General features: G+C 53.2%; 1 protein-coding gene across 7 annotated transcripts in view; it reads left to right on the top strand.

Moving 5' to 3' along the window:
• Col27a1 (collagen type XXVII alpha 1 chain) overlaps positions 1–20,357 on the top strand; it is a 118,120-nt gene that overhangs the window by 49,067 nt on the left and 48,696 nt on the right. For all 7 annotated transcript variants that reach the window (XR_009057966.1, XR_009057967.1, XM_057783559.1 and 4 more), the window contains 10 exons: positions 862–906; positions 7,821–7,874; positions 8,370–8,414; positions 11,187–11,240; positions 12,289–12,342; positions 12,957–13,010; positions 15,795–15,848; positions 15,962–16,015; positions 17,074–17,118; positions 18,227–18,280. Coding sequence is in view for 5 of the 7 variants with exons in the window: in XM_057783559.1 (XP_057639542.1) it covers positions 862–906; positions 7,821–7,874; positions 8,370–8,414; positions 11,187–11,240; positions 12,289–12,342; positions 12,957–13,010; positions 15,795–15,848; positions 15,962–16,015; positions 17,074–17,118; positions 18,227–18,280 (513 nt within the window). In the remaining 2 variants the exon portion in view is untranslated. The remainder of the gene's footprint in view (positions 1–861; positions 907–7,820; positions 7,875–8,369; positions 8,415–11,186; positions 11,241–12,288; positions 12,343–12,956; positions 13,011–15,794; positions 15,849–15,961; positions 16,016–17,073; positions 17,119–18,226; positions 18,281–20,357) is intronic.

Genomic DNA, 20,357 nt, shown 5'->3' with positions numbered 1-20,357 from the left:
GTGTCCATAAGATAGTCCCTGGTCTCTGTGTCACCTCCTTAGTCCATTACACTTGGCTAGGGAGAACTGGGTAGACAGAGGAGGGAGGGGAAAGGAGGAATGGCCTGCGGGGATGCAGGAGAGCTGAGGTAAGGTCTCCAGGTGGAGCAAGATGCATTTCAAAGGTTCACAGGGGGAGTGAGGGCCTTCCCACAGGTTTGCCTCTTCATGGGTTAGCATCACACTGAAAGGGATGAGACCTGGAAATTTCCCTGGGTTGGGAGAGATGTGTTTCTCCTTAGGGTCTAGGGGAACAGACAGTTTCCTGGCCTTGGCATCAGCTCTGTCATGGAGTTGCTGAGGGACCTTGGCAAGTCGTTCCTTTCAGGGCAGCCCCACGGTTGTGTCAACAAGGACAGCCCTGGGGAGAGGCTGGCATTTCTTATTGTTAATCAGTTTCCAGAAACACAAGTTTTTAGTTTTCTGTTCATTTGTTTGTTTGTTTGAGTTTTCTGTTGTTTTGTCTTGTTTTATCCTGGTGTGGACAGTAGATGCTCAATGCTCTGTGGGACTGGAGTTGGAGAGTCAGCCCCACATTGTCCCATCCTCTGCCCCCAGGCAAGAACTCCACCTAACATGTGGGAATCCCCAAGAATGGGGGGACCTGGAGTCCACCAACTTGTGTGTCTGTTCTTCAAGCTAGGTACCGGGCTTGGAAATTAGAGGTGGGACAGACAGGAGAGGGGTGTCTTCTTCAACCGCAGGTCAAGCATGAAAGAGCCCCTAGGGACCATGGTCAGGAATAAGGTCCCTCCAACACCTGCATGGGGTACGGTATGGAGAGAGACAGGGCAGTCACCACCTTGATTTCTGTGTTTTCAGGGAGAAATTGGCCTGCCAGGGCCACCAGGAGTCCCCGGCCTCATTGTAAGTACACTCGTGCCTAGGCCCTTGGTGGGCAGAGGTGGGGTCCAGGGAATAAGGAACAGGCAAGGGACCCAGGGGATGAAGAGGAGAATGATGAGCAGGGAGAGAGAGGGAGGAAATCCTAAACCATGCTGTCAGCGCCGGCAGCTCACCCACATTCTCGGAGCCTGCTTCCTCGCTGATTAGACAAGGAGGAGTCTTGGCGTATGGGCGGCCAACCATTCTTAGGCTCGCTGCCTGTCTATGAATCACAGGCAGGCAGGCAGGCAGGCAGGCAGTGCGATAGCAGCCCATTCAGCCAGTGAAGGGCTCAGTGCACAGGGAGGCTGTGGCTAGCAGCGGCGCAGATCTCTAGACCATGGTAGGCAGCCTTCCTCGCCCTTTTCCTTAAAGCACTGACTTTGGAGAGAGCACCCAGTTTAAGTCCCAGCTCTGTTGAATCCTTGTAGTGTGACCCAAGCCATGTCATTGAGACTTTCTATGCTTTAGTTTCCTCATCTGTGGAGGGAGATGGAGCAGAGTCCTCTTGGATTCCTCGTGGTGAGGATGTAAGGAGTGGTGGGCATAGTGTGGCCAGCTCCAGCCCTCTGCAGGTGCTGAGGCCGTGGGCCATATCACTATCTCAGCGGCTACCTCTGAAGATGCCCTGGGCCAAGAGTCTGGGGAGCTGGAAGGGACAGGGCCTCTGACTATTCTGGGCTTGAAAGACCTTGGCAGGTGGTGCTATCACTCAGCTCAACGGCTTGCTGCCTGGCCTCTAGAGTTAACCTTGACCTTGGACTCAGCCCAGAGGACCAATGAGAGGCCAGAGCCTGGGAGGAACCTAGAAACGTCCCATAGTATCTGGTTCTCTTCTCTGGCCTTATGAAACCTGTCGTGTGGTGGCAGGGGTGTAAAGTGGCTCCCCAGAAATGAAGGGTGACCTTATTCTTCCAACAGCTGTGCTGAGAGTTCTCTTCAGGTGGAGGCTGAAGATGGCGTAGGAAGAGTGGGAAGCACCCCATCCCCCAGAACATTCTGTCCTTGGGAGAGGGCCCAGGGTTCCCCAGAAACACTGCTCCTGCTCAGGCAGGTGGGAGCAGAGCCTGGGAGAACGGCTGAAGCCAGGTTAACCTTGGCTCTGATCTCCAATGACGGCTTTACCGCCATGAGCCCCAGGAACCATCTGTCACATGGTATCATTGTCCTCATTTATTCTGGGAACTCAGCTGCACATAGTCCATTCTACGCGCTGGAGCCAGACCTCTTGGGTTTGAGGCTTAGTTCACCCACTCAGATGATCCCAATCCTGATACAGTTCCTGCCCTCCTGTCCTTCAGTTTCTTCACCTGTGAAATGGACATTATAGCAGTGCTTGCTTTGGGGGATTAGTGTGTTGGTTTAAGAAGCTTAACAAATACACAGTATTTAGAATATAGAAAGACTTCAAGCAGTAATAAACATAATAATAGCTATTTTAATTTTTTTGTTACATGCCTGATGGCATTGCACATTGGAACTTAGTGGGAGAGCGTGTTACAATTGACTAGTGGTGATTAAAGGGGATGCTATGGCTAGCTAGTACTATTCTCCTTGGCTGAAGATGCTGCAGTTGACAGTGATATCTGCCTTGGCTAGGGATGGGGAAGCATCAACTTAGACACTCATCTCTTATGTTCATTCAGCAGAACTCTGCTGAGTACTTTGTTTGGCAGCGTGCACCATGAGAATCTGAGAACATGCTGGAAGTCTTAGTATCTATTTTTGTCTGAGCTCTGAGGCTTATGGAGCATACGGTCATTAAGTTCCAGTGTGAACACCATGGGTGCTAGAAACTCTCTTCTTCCCTGGTCTATCCAAGCAGAGTCTTCCTTTCCAGCGTTTATCTGTCTTGAGCCCAGGTTATCCTCATCCCTGAGAGGCTGTTTTGGGTCAAATGGCTATTGCCTGCTCTTCAACTCCTTCAGTGTGAGCAATACTGGTCCCAAACGTTACTAAGGGGGTACTCACAATCCTGACAGTCATCGTTGGCATGTGTTTTCATTTGGCATTATCCCAGCATCCTCTGGGTTGGATTCTTAGAAGAAAATGAATTCTGTTTGGATGAATGAATAGGTTCTATGGACCCAGAGACTACTGCTTCTGTGATTCTCCTGCCGACACTCGGCTGGTTCCTTCCACCCTTGAAACTACCAGACAAGATGCAAGTCGCAGGCAAATTTGGATGACAGGTGTGATGTTTAGGACACATTTGTGCTAGAATATTTACCTGACATCAAAATGTAACTGGGCTTCCCTCTTTCTGTTCTGGCCTGAGGCCGCAGCTTACAGTGTTTCTTTGGAAGGTGGGAAAGCAAACCCCAGGTCCAGATCACAGACAGAGCAAGGGAGGGAGCTTGATTCAGATCCAGTATCACCAGCTTCCAGTCAAGGGTCCTTCCATGTCTCCTGGGATGAGCTCTGAGCATGCCTGCATGTAGGGGGGTTCTCAGCCCCATGCCTACAAGGTTTCCAAAGAGCTTCTCCTTCCTCCTGCCTCCTTTGTACTGTGTCTCTTCCCTCAGCCTCCGTCACCCCGACTCTCTTCCTCCAGCCTTCGTTACTCAGACTCTCTTCCTCAGCCTCCCTCACCCAGACTCTCTTCCTTCAGCCTCCGTCACCCCGACTCTCTTCCTCAGCCTCCCTCACCCCGACTCTCTTCCTCAGCCTCCCTCACCCTGTGTCCTCCTCTGGCCACTGTCATCCTCTCTTTGCCTATTTCCATATTCCCTTCTCTGCTGGAATGAAGTTCCTCTCATTCTAGCATCTTTAGGTGGGGTCACTGGGCTGGAACTAACACCAGAACACCATGAAACTCTGAGCGAGTGCCCCGTCTTGTCATGGAGATCTGTGAGTGGAAACCTGAAGGAAAGACTTCCTGGGGAAGTGGGAAGGAAAGAGAGTCTGTCCTGAGATGTAGGAGCAAGAGAGACTGAGTCATATATGGTTTTCTAGAATGTGTGTATTCAGCCAAGTGTGTATGTGTTGAGGGGGATGTGAATTCCATGCTTTGGTGGTCATTTTTTTTTTTTTTTTTTTTTTTTTTTTGTAAAAACCAAGATATACTCAACCCTCTGTCGGGAATCAGCTGAAGCTGGTCTCTTGGAGCCTACAGCCTGCCTTTGTCCGTGTGCCCCCATCCCATGTGTGTGTGTGTGTGTGTGTGTGTGTGTGTGTGTGTGTGTACACAATGTCTGCTGTGCTGGAGTTCTGGAAGCCACGCCCTGCCCTGGCTCGCCCTCTAGGGAGTGGAGGTGTCTGGCTAATGACCCATGAATGTCCCCAGTGGTTCCCTGCCATCTCCAAGGTGAGAGCACTAGAATCAGCCCTCTTGGTGTCATCAAAGCTCGTAGCTGGCCTGCAGGGAAACTACCAACTTCAGAATCTACACCACAAGAACCTCTTTTGGATCTTCTGTTCAGAGAGATATAGGGACTTCAAACAGAACCCAAGAACTTGTGATCTGTCCCCAAACCCACAATTTGAGTCTCTGCTGTCCTCTGTGTGGAGGAACCTGGTCAGCTGGTGTTAATCGCTCTTGCATGCCAGACCCTGATCATAATTAAATGAGCACACCAGCCCTGGAGAGAGAGCTCATCACCATCTTGTACGGAAGAAAACAGACTCAGAGAAAGCAAGAGGCCTACCTAAGATTGCACAGCCCATAAACCAGGGCTCTGCCTGCACATGTCATTCAAGCTCCTCACTGCCCACACTGTGTCAGACAGAGATGGGTGTGGGGGACACGGGCTAGGCTGTGCTGCTCTGGTATAGGACCAGAGCCTCCTCTGTGTCAGACAGAAATGGGGGGGGGTGTGCGGGACATGGGCTAGGCTGTGCTGCTCTGGTATAAGACCAGAGCCCCCAGTTTCCTTTCCTGTCCCTAACCTAAGACCCCAAGAGGCTCAGTTTTCTTCAGGCAGCTCCCTGGTGGGTAGGTGAGCAAGATCGGGGGTCTTCATGCAGTCATTCACCGGGCACTTGTAAGGCGCACTGCTTGTGATGCTGCCCCACCCTGCTGGATACTGGAGTCATGGGGAAAGGCCTCTAACCAGGGGCCTGGCCTCAGGCTGGTGCTGAGACAGGTGGTGGCCTGTGAGCACACACAATCTTAGTGTTTACACAGGGACAGCTGTGACAGAAGGTATTGACTTCAGACCCTAGAGCAGGGAGGTGGCAGAGCTCTGGGCTCACGGTAGTGATGCACGTACAGGAGCAAAGGTGTCAGTGTCTGCCCAGTGCACCAAGATAAGACACAGGCGAGCCAGGGACTGGGGACAGGGCAGGCTAGATGTCCCAAAGAGAAGCTGCAAGGCTGGAAGGAGAGGTACCTTGGGAGGAGACGGGGTCCCGCGTTGGAAACCCCCACAGGTTTTCTCCATGGTCCCCTGCAGATCCTGATCTGGATTTCTGTGTGTCTTAGATTCTTGCTGTCGGTAGCTACCCCAGGTCTTGTAAGCGTGGAATCACACCAGGACGGACAGACAGTCCTGAGGTCTGGTCCTGCCTCTGCCCGACTTGGTACTTCCAGGGCAGATTTCCTGGAGCCTCTTTGTCCTCAGCTGTGACTGCCATGCTGGTTGTGTGGGTGAGCAATGGTCAACTGCCTGCCCAGCCCCATGCTCCAGAGTCTGGCTAGAGAGGACTGGACTAAGGAGAGTGGGCCGCTGCCCCTGGAATTGGGTACACAGCAGGGGCACTTTGCTTTCAGCTGTGTTGGTTGTGATCTTGGAGGAGCCTTGAGAGGAAGGGGACGGTGTGAGCAGTGTCTGGGAGCACAGGTATGGTTCCAGCACAAGGGTCTTCCTCGTTCCTACGGGAACACTCAGCAGTCAGACTCTGTGAGGTGTCCTCTGGGGACAGTGGCCTGCAGAGTCCCTTCCCTTCCCTTTGTAGGCCAGTCTGGGACCCCATATTTCTAAGACCTACCTTCTGCAACTGCTGCTGCCTCCCCCAAGACTGCAGCCGCAGTCCTCCCATCTCAGGTCGTTCCGTCACAATGTCTTCCCCTTGGAGTAATGTGTGTGTCTATGCCACACCCTTCTCCATCACCCACATTGTCCCACATACTCCTCGCCCAGCCTGTGTGATTCTAGTCCTCAGAAAGCTGCCTTTCGCTCAGGCTGCGACAGGAAAAGCAGCCTGAGGTCCTGGAGTTGCTGGCTGGCCCTGTCCTCTGGCAATAACCCTGGGAGCAGCCATCTCTTACAGAGTCTTCTCTGTCCACCATACCATGGGGACCACGGGCATCAGCTTCCTCCAAGAAAGACACTGGCCAGCTTTAGGGCTGGGCAGCAGTGATTTTTTTTTTTTTAAATGCAGTCTTGGAAGGGTGGCTTTCCCTCTTAACTCTGCCTGTGAGCTTTGCTTCTCTCCAAAGACTTTAGAACTATACATGGCTACAGCACCAGCCTCTTGGTCTCTTGGTCTCTTCTTTGGTGCATGAACCGTTTAAAAAGTAAAATGACCTGCCAGGGTTGTGAGAACTAGAGGAGAGCCGGAGACTCTGGCTCTGTGCCGTGCAGCGGTCTTATGAAGATCGTTGTTAGACTGGGGTGTTCTTGATGGACACTGAAAGCAGAATTTGCTAGCGGAGGCTCAGCAATGAAGGCTGAGTCCAGTCAAGTGGCAGTTCTGGGTGAAGTCGTGCTGGCGATGGCTACAGGCAGCCCAGGGTCGGTGTCTGTGCTTCAGGAGGAGAGGGATGGGCGCGTCCAGCCTGAGCTCCTCTCCACTCCTGGTCTCCAGGTCCGCAGCTTTCCTGCAGCTCTCTGCTGCTGCCGTCTTTTGTCCCCAGCAGCTCCAGGTGTCCCCAGCAGCTCCGACAGGAACACGGGGTCAAATTCTACAGCATGGCTATCCAGGGTTGACCTTGTGCCCCAATGTCAGAGCCTTGGCCACCATGTCCAAAGAGCTCGAATCAGGGCAGTAGGGATCTGATGTCCAGGGAGGTCAAGTACATTGACTGCAGTTATACAGCAGGCCCTTCAGTTAGTGCGGGAAGATGAGCAAGCTGAAAAGAATGGTGTTTTTCCTGGAACAGCTCCATGTGTGGCCAAGCTTGGGGGTGACTGAGGGAGAGAGCGGAGTGACATTTGAGGAGAAGGAGTGGGCTTTGAATGAAGAAATTCAGCCACTTTGCTCTAAGCCTGGATTTCCTGACCTCAGCACTTTTGAGTCTGGGGCTGGCTTACCCTTTGCTGGGCTCTGCATCTGTGTACTGCAGGGATTGGGTGGCCTCTGATTGACCTCCATCTGCTAGATGACAATAAGTTCTCTTAAGCTGTGACAACCCCCACTGCCCCAGACAAACTCTCACCTGCTAACTCTGCTACTCCTTGGAACAGTGCTAGGGGCAGAGGGCCAAGCTGATTGGTGTGTGAAATATCCGTCCAGTCATCTGGAGCCCCTGTGAAGAACGCCATTGGGGCCACTGGACCTCCCAAGCCCAGAGGCCCTATTGTTCCTGACTCTAAAGCTGGATGCCCAGTCTGGTTCAAGAGGCATCTCTGCATCTTGGGGACCATAGACAGTATAGAACACCCAGAATGTCTTCTATCAGTCATTGTTGCCCTTCAAGGAGCTGGTCAGCTACCCTGGGGAACAGGAAATGTTTCTCATCCCTTATGCCCTTAACTCCTGCAGCAGCCCAGAGCAGAGAATCCTTGTCCTCTTTATGGAGGGGTCATAAGTCTTGATATCTATGAGAATTCTGGGAGGGGTGTAACAGCTCCAGACGTGACCAAGATCAGGCCTTGTAGCCAGCTCTGACTCCAAGTGGAATGCTCTTAAGTCCAAGACCACCCCAAGGGTGTGGACTGTATCTTCAGTCAAGTCTCTGGGGTCTTGCCCCCAGAGACACCTCTCATGATGTCCTCCTCTCTGTCTCTTCTCAGGGTGACATGGGAGCATTGGGTCCAATTGGCTACCCAGGACCCAAAGGCATGAAGGTACGTGAAATGTGGGCTCCCCAAGTTCAGGTCCCATCCCAGTTGGGCACCCCAGAAGGAAGGCACTGTCTGATGTCACTGAGAGGGAAGACGGGAAAGGCTGACTAGCTCAGTTCTCCGGCCTGAGAGCTGGCCAGCATCTGTGTGTCATTTAGCGCGACATCTTTTTTGGACACAAAGTCCACAAGCTGAGTGGGAGGCCAATGTGGTTCTGGGATCTGGTACTCATGACTGGTGATGTAGAAACCCTCATGGCAATCAGTGAGCTTGGTCCACACAGTGGAGGAGACTGGCCAAGGCAGAACAGGCCCCCTTTGCTGTCAGCCTCCCCTGCTCTGGGTTTAGTTTAGGGATGGGGGCACTGCAGCTTCTCTCAGCTCAGTCCTTTCCCTTGTGAGGTGGGCATCCCTGCCACTTTGCCCCAGCTGGGGGGACCAGCTCAGGATCTTGAAGCATGTCAGTTCCTGATTTCTGTGACCTTGGCCTGTCTTGCAGGGCTTGCTGGGCGGCGTGGGGGAGCCCGGACAGAAAGGTGATAAGGTGATCGGAATGCTCCCTACTGCCTTACCTCGTGCCCTCCCTCCCCCGTGACCAGACTATTCCCTTCCTGCCTTACCTCGTGCCCCTCCCCCGGTACCTGCAATGGCTTGGCTCCTCCACCTCACACTGTCTTCCCTCCCCAGTCTTCTGTGCCTACCATTCTGTCTTATTCTGCTCTCTTGGTGTGTGAGACTCAAGTGAACAGTTGTAGTGTCTGATGGTTGAGGCAGATAGAGCAGGAGGGCCTATGGAGACACGGGTCTGGAGTAGGTCAAGACTGACCTCAATCTCAAATGCGGAGCATGCCGGTAAGGCATGCAGGGATCACGGCCTCAGAGCATGGAGGGAGACTTCACAGGACAAGCCCACACAGGCACTGTGTGGCTCTGAGAGTCCAGACCTAGAGAGTAGCTAGGCTGAAACACTGTGGGAAGCCTAGGCTGAACGGCCCTGCCACTGAACGTTTGTTGTCTCAGCCCTGTGCCAAACCTTGTTGAAAAGGGAAGGTGAGCCCAGGGCCGGAGACAGGTAACACCTAGCCTAGGTCGCACAGCCTCAGAATGACAAATACCCAGCAAGAACAGGCGTGCTGTGCCTTGAACAGATATCCTTCCTTCCCCTCTAGTATCTATGTGAGCCAGGAATGCCAAAGGGGATGTAGCACGTTTGGGGGTGCCCCTGAATATCCACAAGAGATGACCTCTTAGTCTCTCCTCATCCAGGCACCTGCGCCTGTGCCAGTTGGCTGGGCTCTTGTGTCTTCTGGAGGCACCTGGCTTCCCAGAGAGTTCCACCACTGAACAGAATTTAATTCATAAGATCCGAGTGGACAAGGCTCTGGGGACTTGCTCTAGAACCTACAACTGACAACTGTGGAGACTGAGTCCCAAAGAAGGGATAATATTGATCAGCCAGCCACTGGCTCTTACCTCTACCTCAGTCCAAAATGGCGATCCTACCTCCAGGAATCTCAGAATGAGACTGTTCCTGAGAGCTGTCTCCTCCCGTTTTATATTCCTCACTAGTGCTGGCATTAAAGGCATGCACCACTACCTCCTGGTTTCTATGACAAACTAGCATGGCTACTGGGATTAAAGGAGTGTGTCACCACGGCCTGGTCTGTAAGACTGATCATATGGCTGTTTTATGCTCTGAACTTCAAGCAAGCTTTATTTATTAAAATGCAAATGAAATATTACTACAACCCCCCTCCCCAAATAATAGAGCCAGATGGTTTTGTTCACCTCCCCAGGCAGCCAGCAAGATGGGGTAGCTTCAGCTCTTTTTCTACCTGTTGCTAGCTCTCTGATTTCTCCCATCATGCATATGCCTCTGTTGCCTTTCTAGACTCTGCCTGCGCCCTCCCAGCCCTTTTGTCTAGCCCTCTTAAAATGAAGGACTTGTGGGGGTGCCGTGGCTCCCGACACCCTCCTGTCTGTTATGAGGCTGGAGACATCAGCTCTGTGGAATAGCTGAAGTCCTGGCCGAGGAGAACGGAAGTAGGAAGATGGAGCTGTGGTCGAGGGCTTTGCACGGGTGACAGGGCAGGGCTGGCCGTCAGTGTGCAATGCCGAAAAACACGGATGTAAGGGAACCTGGTGTATCACATCCTTGTCACAGCACTTGAGATGTTTAGCTCTGAAACAAACTGAAGGAGGAGGAAGCCATTCAATGTCCCTTAGGGAGAGCTGCTGCCCTGCCCCTCGGCTAGGCCAGGGCCCCCTGTATTCTGCTCATTCTGACTGTCCATGACCCCACCTGGCCCTGAGTCAAGCTCTCAGATCAGCCACGGTGCATCCTGGAGTGGCCTCCTGCTCAGTCTGGCTCTTCAGATTTCCTTTTAGGACTTTTAAGCTCTCCTTCTCTCATGTTTAAATATTTTCAGCTCCTTTTACACATGGCACACAGACAGATAATCCTTCCCTAAACTCTACAACCTTGTACGAGCTCCCCCAAAACAAAAACAAACAAAAGCAAAAAGCAAAGCAAGTTAAAAAAAAAAAAAAAGCTTTCAATTCCAATTTTTGTTCCGATGATTCGGTCATGTGCCAAGTCACCGCCTTCACTGCCACCTTGGTCTTCTGAGACTTCTACTCCTCCTGCTCCTGGAGCTTCATGAGGGCTCAGTGACCAGAGCAAGTAGGCTACTGAAATGTAGGCTACAGCTATACGCTGGTAGGCTAAGGGCTTCGAGATGGCTCTAGCCCAAAGGGGAGGCAGCTTTCCAGCTGGCCTGGGGACAGCTCGTTTACCAGAATTGGACCATGAGGAGCAGAGGAATCCTGTCACAAGCCTTCTGAAGAGACCCGCCCAGAGCTCAGTCAGGGCCCATTTGATTCCTGTTACACACAGACCTAACAAGCCAGCTAGCTGGAGTCCCTCACGATAGCTGATTCAAAGCAGTTAGAAGCCAGCTGCTGGTACGGAAGGAAGACAGGGAGACCTGGCAGCTCCCAGCAGGCACGGCGGCTCAGCTCTATCCTACAGCTTTTCAGCTGACATCAGCTGCTGCAGAGGAGCCTGGAGGGTGAAGACGGTCTACAGGAAAACTGGGGTCAGGTGGCCTCGGCAGTGCTCTGGGCAGCCATGGAGTGGGAGGCTTCCCCTCGCCCTAAGATCCTCGCTCTACCTAGGGGATGGGACCTCAAGTGCTTTGGAGCCAAGGCTGCTCTGGCTGCACGAACAGCCTCCACCAGGCTCCCTGGGTCTCCTGTCCGGGGAAAGCTTGGGGTGCTCCACCTCCTTATAATCTCTTTGCTGGTGTGTCCTCAGGGTGAACAAGGCTTCCCAGGTGTCTCGGGAGATCCTGGCTTCCAAGGAGACAAGGTAATTTTATCCAACGCCTCCAGCCCAACCTCTCTCTTCATTCTGCTGCCATAGTGGCCTCTGGACTTCCTTCCTAGCCGCAGCTACCTGTCTCAGCCTGTCCTTGTCACTGCCCCCAGATTGTCCTTTGAGGGCACATACACTGTCAGTGGTTCCCAGCTGATCCTAGGGGCACGTCCTGGTGCTCCACCCGGCGGCACAGGACCCCAGTTTCTGGGCCCCTCTGACATTTTCTCCTTCCCGTGACTGTGTTTCAGAACCACTAAACTGTCTGGGAGTTTCTGGCTCTTTGAACACACCCCTTCCCTCTCTGAGCCCAGCCCGGCCTCTGCACTGCCCTGCTCAGACGCCTTTTCCCTACTTTCTCAGAAAGTGGACTTAATCTCCTGGGCCATGCCTGTCTCTCACTCACAATACTTGCCCTAGTTTGGGAACCTGTGCTTAACCTCCTACAGACTGAATTCCTCAAGGAACAGGGCCCTCAGCTGCCCTGACAGCTCTGCTCGGGTCCCATGCTCAGTGGAAAGTTCTGGACAAGTTGGCCAGAGGGAAGGAAGGAGGGAGGGAGGGACTAGCTGTGTTGACAGAAGGAACAATGGATGAACCATGGTGGCCTTGATCTCCAGAGGCCAACTGTGGCCTGCTGAGAACGGCTTCTCTGCCTGCATTGACCATGTGTCCACATCTGGTCCTCCTGGCCAGTCCACCAAGCCTAGATGTTGACCAGCCCCCCTCCCGTTTCCTTCCTTTTAGCTGACTTGCCCTGACCCAGTATCCATGTCTAGGTTATAACATACAGGCCAGGCTGTTCTCTTGGGTTCTGATACCAAGTGGCCTGGTATGGATGAGGATCCCCTGGGTCCTATACTGGAGGTCAGGGCTGCTCCCAACCCTGGTACCCAGGTCTTGGGGTACAAGTCTGAGCTCAGCCCAAGCCTGCAATGGGGGAACGAGGTCATCTTTCCTGAAGGTGGCTTGGCAGGAGGGGACTGTGGTTGCTCTTGGCACAGCTATTCTCTGATAACCCGGTTTGCTTTCTCTTTCACAGGGCAGTCAGGGCTTGCCAGGGTTACCAGGTGCCCGAGGGAAGCCAGGGCCTCTGGTAAGCTCCTCTTCCTCATCTGTCCACCTGGCTTTAGCTTTGGGATACTGAGGCTAGTTCCCTGCACTTACTTACGGACCATGGCTGGGGGGACACACACAGCCAAGACTTCTGTTTGCCTTCTAGTAGTCCTGGAGTGGAGCAGAGTGAGGCACAGATGGCCATTGGCCAGTTTCCTGGGTAGAGTTTCTGAAGCTAAGAGGCAGGAGTCATGCTGGGTCCTAGCCTGGCCCCAGGTCCTGCACACCAATGGCCTCTACCTGGAAGCAGACTCTGCGTGCCGGTGCACACTCCTAATGTCACCTGTCTCCTGTCACTCAATCTGTGGTCACTGTCTTTACATGTGCGCTGCCCATGTCCAAGAGCCGAGGGTGGGCAATGGTGGCAGCCTCCATTTCTAGATGTGCAAGTTTAGATTCTGAAGGCTGGCGTGACTCGCCTGGGTCTCCGGGACTGGTGCATATAGCAGAAGACATTGCAGTGACTGCTTAGCCTACTCCGCAGACCTCACTTGTGTAGTTCCAGAACTTTCCAACTGCCCTCACCTGAGGATAGAGTGTAGCTGGAAGGTAGGGCCATGCTGATGCTGTGTGGTGATCCTACGTCTTCCATAGGGCAAAGCTGGAGACAAAGGCGCTCTTGGGTTTCCTGGACCTCCTGGTCCTGAGGTACGTGATGTCTTTCTGTCTGTCCATCTGTCTGTCTCTGCTTCCCTCCCCCACTCCCTACATCTGACTAAGACTTGATGTTGTGCCCATAGATGGTGAGGGAGTTGCTAGGGATAACATACACAATAAAAGACCAGGCCAGGGCTAGAAATGGGCTCAGTGTTGCATGCTCAGATCCCAGCACTATGGGGATAGAGACAGGAGGATAGCTCAAGGTCAGCCTAAGCTATGTAGATAGACCCTGACTCAAAAAGAAGAGAAATCCACAGATCGGTACCCTCCGTGTTCTTCCCTCCTTGGCTTGGCCTGTCTCACCAGGGGCTCTTCAAGCTAACCTCAGCGCCCTTCCCTAGTGGTGGCCAACCTGACACTTGTGGTTTCCACAGAGCCGTCTCCAAAGCCTTCCAGGGCTTCTGCCTCCCTTTTGGAGATGTGGATCTACTCACAGGGACTCCTCTGAACCTTCCTTTCCCTAGCCATTCCTCAGGGCTCAGAGCTCCTAGACATGGTGGGGAGGGCAGGGAGCCGCTGATTCTGGATTGGCTGAAGAATGTGAAACAGAGAAGGGTGGGGAATGTGGAGAACACGTGGCAGTTGCTGATACATGTGATGACCATCTCATGGCTAGATCATAGATACCAAGTGGGTCCCCTCTAACAGTAGAAAGCTACCTTAACCAGGGTTTCTGTGCATCTTAGGCTTGTTGTCACCCAGTCTCCAGCCAGGGCTCCCAACCCTTTCCTGGAGCTCCCTGGCCTCAGGGCCTTGGTCCTCCATTAGATTCTTACAGCCAAGGGAAGCGCCTGGCCCTATAGGCTCGCCCAAGGTTTCCAGATCACTCAGCCTTCCCCAGTGGATGAGGGCATGCTTCCTAAAAGCCACAGTCTGACTCTTTGCTCTGTTGACTTTGGCCAGGACACAGCCCTATCTTTAGACAAATGAACTTGGCTTCTCCTCCATTCTGCTCAATGTGGAAAAAGACTCTTGAGTCTGGATTTCCCAGCAGCCTGGCCAATGAGGGAGGAAAGCTCACTCCTGAGCATAAACTGATGGAGAGATGAGGCTCTTCTTGGACCAGGAGCTGGGTAGCAGCTAGGGAAGGGAACTTGCCATACCATGGCAGGGGGATGGGTGGGGTGTGGGAGAGCCCTGCCTCTCTTTACGGATGGGAAAACAAGACTTGGAGCCTCAGGGTCACTTTTCAGTAGCAGTTCAGCTTGATTTTGGCTCCCAAGGTCCCTCTGGGGTCTGCTTGGCCTATCTTTGTGCTGCTTTGGCCGACCCCATGGCTAGGAGAGACTCTGGCTGGGTCATGAGGGTGCTGGTGTCTGCTGGTTAGCACCTGGCCCTCAGGAGTGGGGAGGGACCCCCTGGCCACAGCCTCTGGCCTGAATTGCCTCCTTTATTCAATACCAGAACCTAATTGCACCCTGGCAGTTGTGTTCCCACAGGAGAAGGGAAACCCCAGGCAAGGGTGGTTTCCCAAACAAGCTCGTGTATATACAAGTTTGTATTGTACACTCACCGTCAGGTGCCAGTCTAAGCCCTTGGCTTCCATCACTCATTTCAACCTTAGCATTGCCCTGGGAGGCATTTGCCCTAAAACTATATAGGCCAAAGCCCAGAGATGCTGAGTAGCTTTCCCATCACACAGAGGAGGAGTAACAGGACAGGATTTGGGTCCCATTTTGAAGAACTGAGTGGTAGCTCCAAACTCAGGACTGCATGTCTAGTTTGGTAGCACACACCTTTAATACCAGCACTCAGGCAGCAGCAACAGGGGATCTCTGGGAGTTCAAGACCAGCCTGGTATGCCTAGCAAGTTCCAGGCTAGTCTGGATGACACAGTGAGACTTCCAAAGAAAAAACTAATCATTTTGGAAAAAAGAAAAAGGATTTAACAGAAATTAGTAGTATGAGTTTAAAGGGAAGAAAAGAAAAAAAAGCTAACATAAAAACAAAGAAGAAAAGGAGTTTTAGTCATAGAGAGTCATGGAAGGAAGGAGTAGGGCTGTCCTAAGCTCATGGGTTTCTAGGCTGGATGAACAGAGGTATTCCACATAAAACTCAGAGAAGGTTTCCACGCTGGCTTGCAGACGCTGGGCCAGTAGAGACAGCTAGGTCAAAGGGCCTCTCTGCTCCAGCCTTAAGCTGTCCGGAGCACAGTCACCCAGCGGGATAGGCCCTCAAAGCTGCGGGCCAGCATGGGAGTGTGATGCAGAGTCCAGTACTCTGGGCAGGGATCTTAGGAAGTCTAGCTTCTGATAGGAGGCCATGATTAAGGATGTCAACAGTTGACTCTGCACAACCAATGTGGCACGTCATGGCCCACGGAATGAATGTGGCTCATGGGTAAGTCTTCTCAGGCCAGGCAGCTGACTCAGGGTTCACTGTTCCCAGAGCCTGGAACTCCATTCTCTGAGTCAGATGACCATGTGTGACAGCCTTCACACGTTCCTGGATGGTCTTTTGTATCTCTGTTCCCCCACCTCTTGCTCCACACAGCTCAAGCAGCAGACTGTCTTTGAACTTGATATATAACTAAGGATGACCTTGAACTCTTTATCTTCCTGTCTCTGACTCCTCCTCCCAGTGTTACACTCAGTTCCTTCTCTGTTTTCTCAGCCACTCTGCAAGGTCAGACTTGGGGGCTGAAGAGAAGGGATCAAGTATCTGAACTACCTCGGGTCACATGGCAGCAGTGGTGGGGTGGACACCCGTGGCACACGGTTGGGAGGCACCTGCCAGGCAGCCCAGATGACTTAGCTCTCTGCTTTCCCACAGGGTTTCCCTGGAGACATTGGCCCCCCAGGGGACAATGGTCCTGAAGGCATGAAGGTGAGTTCTCTCCTGCCTAAGGTCCTTGCCTGAAGAGATCTCACGGCCCAATTTGGCTGCCGACATCAGATGGAGGTGCTACCTCTGAGACTCTTTCTGTTCTCTTTCCCCAGGGTAAGCCTGGAGCCCGAGGCCTTCCTGGACCGCCTGGGCAGCTGGGAGCTGAGGTGAGATGCCTCTGTCTCCTCCTGTCCCTCTTTGCCTTCTCTAGCCTGTCCCAGCACCCAGCTGTCTCTGTCCAGGGTGGCAAAGCCTTGCTGAAGCCAGGGCCACTCCAGATTCGTCACCAGAGCCTCTGTTCCATTACAACCCTGCCTGTGACTCTTCTCTGACCTGGTGGGATAAGTGACTTCCTTCCACACCTGTCACAGTTTATGTGGGAGGATAGGAAATGTCAGCCCCTTCTTAGAAGTCAGTCCTTGGAGATCCAGGGAGGGAAATGACTGCCAGGCCCTATGTTAGTAGCATCAGGGCCTTGGCTAGAACCCAGGTGTGCCTCAGTCCAGAGTCCATGCTCAGATCCTATGCTATTCTCAGATACACTCCTGGGAGACACTGGGCATCATGGGAATGCCATGCCTTACCCAGCTAGGATGTCAGCAGAGTTCACCTGCACCTGGTGGGAAGGAGCTGGCCTCGGGCCTGTTGGGCCTTCCACAGGCAGCCTGGCTTTTGCTCGTACACGAGGCCCTCAGCCTTGCTGGGCATCGTGGTGCACAGCTCAGGGAGAAGGAGCAACCACAGCAAGCCTTTGATGATGCGATCCTTTCCCTGAGCTGGGTGTGGGTCTGGCAGAGTCCCAGGGCTGGCCCCAGGAGTCGCTGTGGGAGTTGGGAGCTGGAGATACTTGCTACAGGGTTGCTTTGAGGGCCCTGTGGTCAGGCCCGGGCTTGCCAAGAGGATCAACCTGGAGGGTACTGTGACCTGCGGGGGGCTGGAGAGTCATAGCTAGGAATAGAATAGAAGGGAGAGAAGAGAGAGACATTGCAACCCAGGCCTCTGTCTGCTCATGTAGCCGTCCAGGCAAAGCCACGCTTTATGCTTATGAGGCCTTCACTCATTCACCAGACACCCGGGACACTGTGGAGACAGACTCTGAGCCGGGCGCTCCACCCACCTGTGAGGACTCTACACACTGTGCACCTATCTCTCCTCACAGCACAGGCTCTCCCAGAACCCCATTTAATTTTCTCCTTTGTCTTTCTTCTGTGTTCTTCTGCTCCAGGGAGATGAAGGACCTGTGGGGCCACCAGGAGTCCCTGGCTTGGAGGTGAGTGTTGCTGACCAAGAGGAGGTGAGACTTCTTGGAACTGAGCTAGTGGGCACATGCAGGGCAGCCAGCAGGGAGGCCTCTGGCCAGTCAAAGAACACGAGATACTGAGGGCGAGTGTTGGTGGCCTTAACTGCCTGCTTGACTCTGTTGGGTTCTATGTGGCTGTTTCTTTATAGATTTTTTCCTCTCACATTGCTGTTAGATCAGAGATAAACAATTATATCAGAGGCTGCAAAAGTGGAAGGTCCGGTCCTGGGTCCCATAGCTAGGATGTGGTGTGGATGCCCAGAACCTAGGGACACATTCTTTCCCCAGCTTCCAACTTCCTTGCATACCACCTGCCCACCTGTGCTGCCGGTGGCAGTGCTGGCCGGCAGTCTGTGCCACCGCGACGGTGTTGGCTGGCAGTCCACAAGGCTTCCGATCTCAGTATCTCTTTATACTCGGAAAGGATGAGGTACCCAAGAGCATTTGCTAGTGTGAGTCACATCTTATTGTGAATATGTGAATAGTTAAAACCAACACACTCTACATGTGCTTATTAATTCAGTGGAAACTAATGATAAGCCTGCTTCTCATAGGCAGAAATCTTTTTGTGTGTGTGTGTGTGTGTGTGTGTCCACAATCACTGTGCTTCCTGAAGCAAAGTGTGAGTGTCACTCTGGTGAGGTCATCTGGGTTCTCACTTGAGAGTGATGGTACCATGTGTCACACAGACTCTGGTGAAGGCAGATGACATCTCATGGCCACTTTGAAGCAGACTTTCCCACCTGACGCTCCCAAAGGAGTCCCTGGAATCTCAGAGTTCTCTGACCATGTCTGGAAGTCTGCATCACCCTGTGCCCATGTCCTCTGCCCAACCTCTCCCTGTCCTCTCCCATAAAAAGCAGGCAGGGGTCATTGTCCCTACTTACGACAGCTCAGCCCAGGGACTGGGGAAGCAATGCTGAGGCCACACAGCTGGAGACCATCTTTGAGTTTCTTTGGATGCCTGCTGACACTGGATCTCTATATCACTGTTCCTCTGTCTGCTGGACTTCTGCAGATCTCCAGCGTCCCTCAGCACTGTCCCTGCTGGCCCCTTTCATGTGCCTGTCTGTTGCAGGGTCAGCCTGGAAGGAAAGGGTTTCCTGGGAAGCCTGGCCCGGATGGTTCAAAGGTGAGGAGATGTGGGCCTCCCTGGGGTGGTGGTGGAGGGAGAGGGGCGAGTCAGACATATAAAGCCCCAGGACAAGCCCTGAATTTCATGACTAGTGAAGTGGGAGAAAAAAGTGGTCCATATTCATCCCAGGATGTTGGTAACAGAAGAGGGAAAAACAGTAGATATAGCCACAGTGTCCAACAGCCGGAGTTGTCAAGTAACGGGGTACAGGTAGACACTCGGGGGTGGACTGTGAATGCGGGGTACAGTGCAGACACTCGGGGTTGGGCTGTGAATGCAGGGTACAGTGCAGACTCTCGGGGGGCTATGAATGCAGGGTACAGTGCAGACACTCGGGGGCAGGCTGTGAATGCAGGGTACAGTGCAGACACTCGGGGGCAGGCTGTGAATGCGGGGTACAGTGCAGACACTCGGGGGCAGGCTGTGAATGCGGGGTACAGTGCAGACACTCGGGGGCTGTGAATGCGGGGTACAGTGCAGACACTCGGGGGGCTATGAATGCAGGGTACAATGCGGACACTCGAGGGCAGGCTGTGAATGCGGGGTACAGTGCAGACACTTGGGGGGCTGTGAATGTAGGGTACAGTGCAGACACTCAGGGGGCTATGAATGCAGGGTACAGTGCAGACACTCGAGGGCAGGCTGTGAATGTGGGGTACAGTGCAGACACTCAGGGGCAGGCTGTGAATGGGGGCTTGAGCAGGGGTGGTACCTGCCTTCTTCCTATACTGAGCAGAAGCAAGAGACAGACAGTGCTTAACCGGAGTAAAAGATATCTGTTTTCTTCTCGAGGCCTCTGTATAGCCCCTGGTGTGCAATATCTAAGTAGTGTTTGTTAATGGGTCTTTTCTGACCCCAGGGAGGGAGTGGCTACCTTTCTTATAAGTGACAAATGCCTGAGGGAAACCTAGTTCAGAGAATGTCTTTGTCACTGTTACTGTGAGGAATCACCCCGACCAAGAGCTCCTTGGGGAGGACAGGGTTTATCTGGCTTACTCTTCCACATCACTGTTCATCACAGAAGGAAGCCAGGACAAGAACTCACACAGGACAGGAACCTGGAGGCAGGAGCTGATGCAGAAGCCTTGGAGGGATCCTGTTTACTGGCTTTCTCTTTGTGCCTTGCTTAGTCTGCTTTCTTTTAGAACTCAGGGCCACCAGCTTAGGGGTGGTCCCCCCACAGTGGACTGGCCCTGCCAGTGTGTGTGAATGACATTTGGGGAGGAACCGAGGGGAGGGCGAGACGATGGTTAGGGTACATGAGCTGTATTTTCTCTCCAAGCCCTCTGCGATCATGTGTCCTGCCCTCCGAGACCTTGCGACAGTCCCTCGGATACTTGTTAGGCGAAAGGTGACACATCAGGGCAGACTCGTTCCGGGGCAGCTGATGACCACTGATCTACTCATCCTATGGAGAGACTGTGGCTGCTATGGCCACCTCTAGAGTAAGATCTGTCCAGCAGAGATCGCAGCTGCCAGGCAAAGCCATACGAGGCCAAGTACTAGAAGCTGGGGGACTGAGCCCAGCACAGAGACAGGACTCTCAAGGCTATCTGTGCTGGTCACAAAGCTTGCAGGGTGGAAGTTAGTTTCCTAGTGATCTTTTCCTGCATTCCCAGCTCTACCTGCAGTGGGCACCCTGCATGGAATGGGCCACAGTCAGGTTGACGAAGGTCCCAATTCTAGCCCTCCTTCTAGCAGGCTCTGTGACCTCACGCAATCCTTCCAATTCTCTGGGCCTTAGTTCCCACCCTAACAAAATGAGCCAGGTTGCTTGAGGTTCCACAGGAGTCAAGGTGCTCGGGAACCTTGCTCAGAGGGAGTGGATGAGTGCAGTGTTGGGGAGCAGCAGGATGGGGGGAGTGGATGAGTGCAGTGTTGGGGGGCAGCAGGATATGGGAGTAGATGACTGCAGTGTTGGGGGGCAGCAGGATGGGGGGAGTGGATGAGTGCAGTGTTGGGGAGCAGCAGGATGGGGGAGTGGATGAGTGCAGTGTTGGGGGGCAGCAGGATGGGGGAGTGGATGAGTGCAGTGTTGGGGAGCAGCAGGATGGGGGGAGTGGATGAGTGCAGT

The sequence above is a fragment of the Chionomys nivalis genome, chromosome 11, assembly GCF_950005125.1.
Source record: "Chionomys nivalis chromosome 11, mChiNiv1.1, whole genome shotgun sequence".
Taxonomy (NCBI): Eukaryota; Metazoa; Chordata; class Mammalia; order Rodentia; family Cricetidae; genus Chionomys; species Chionomys nivalis.
The sequence above is the reverse complement of the archived record's forward strand: the minus strand, read 5'-3'. Positions and strand labels throughout refer to the sequence as shown.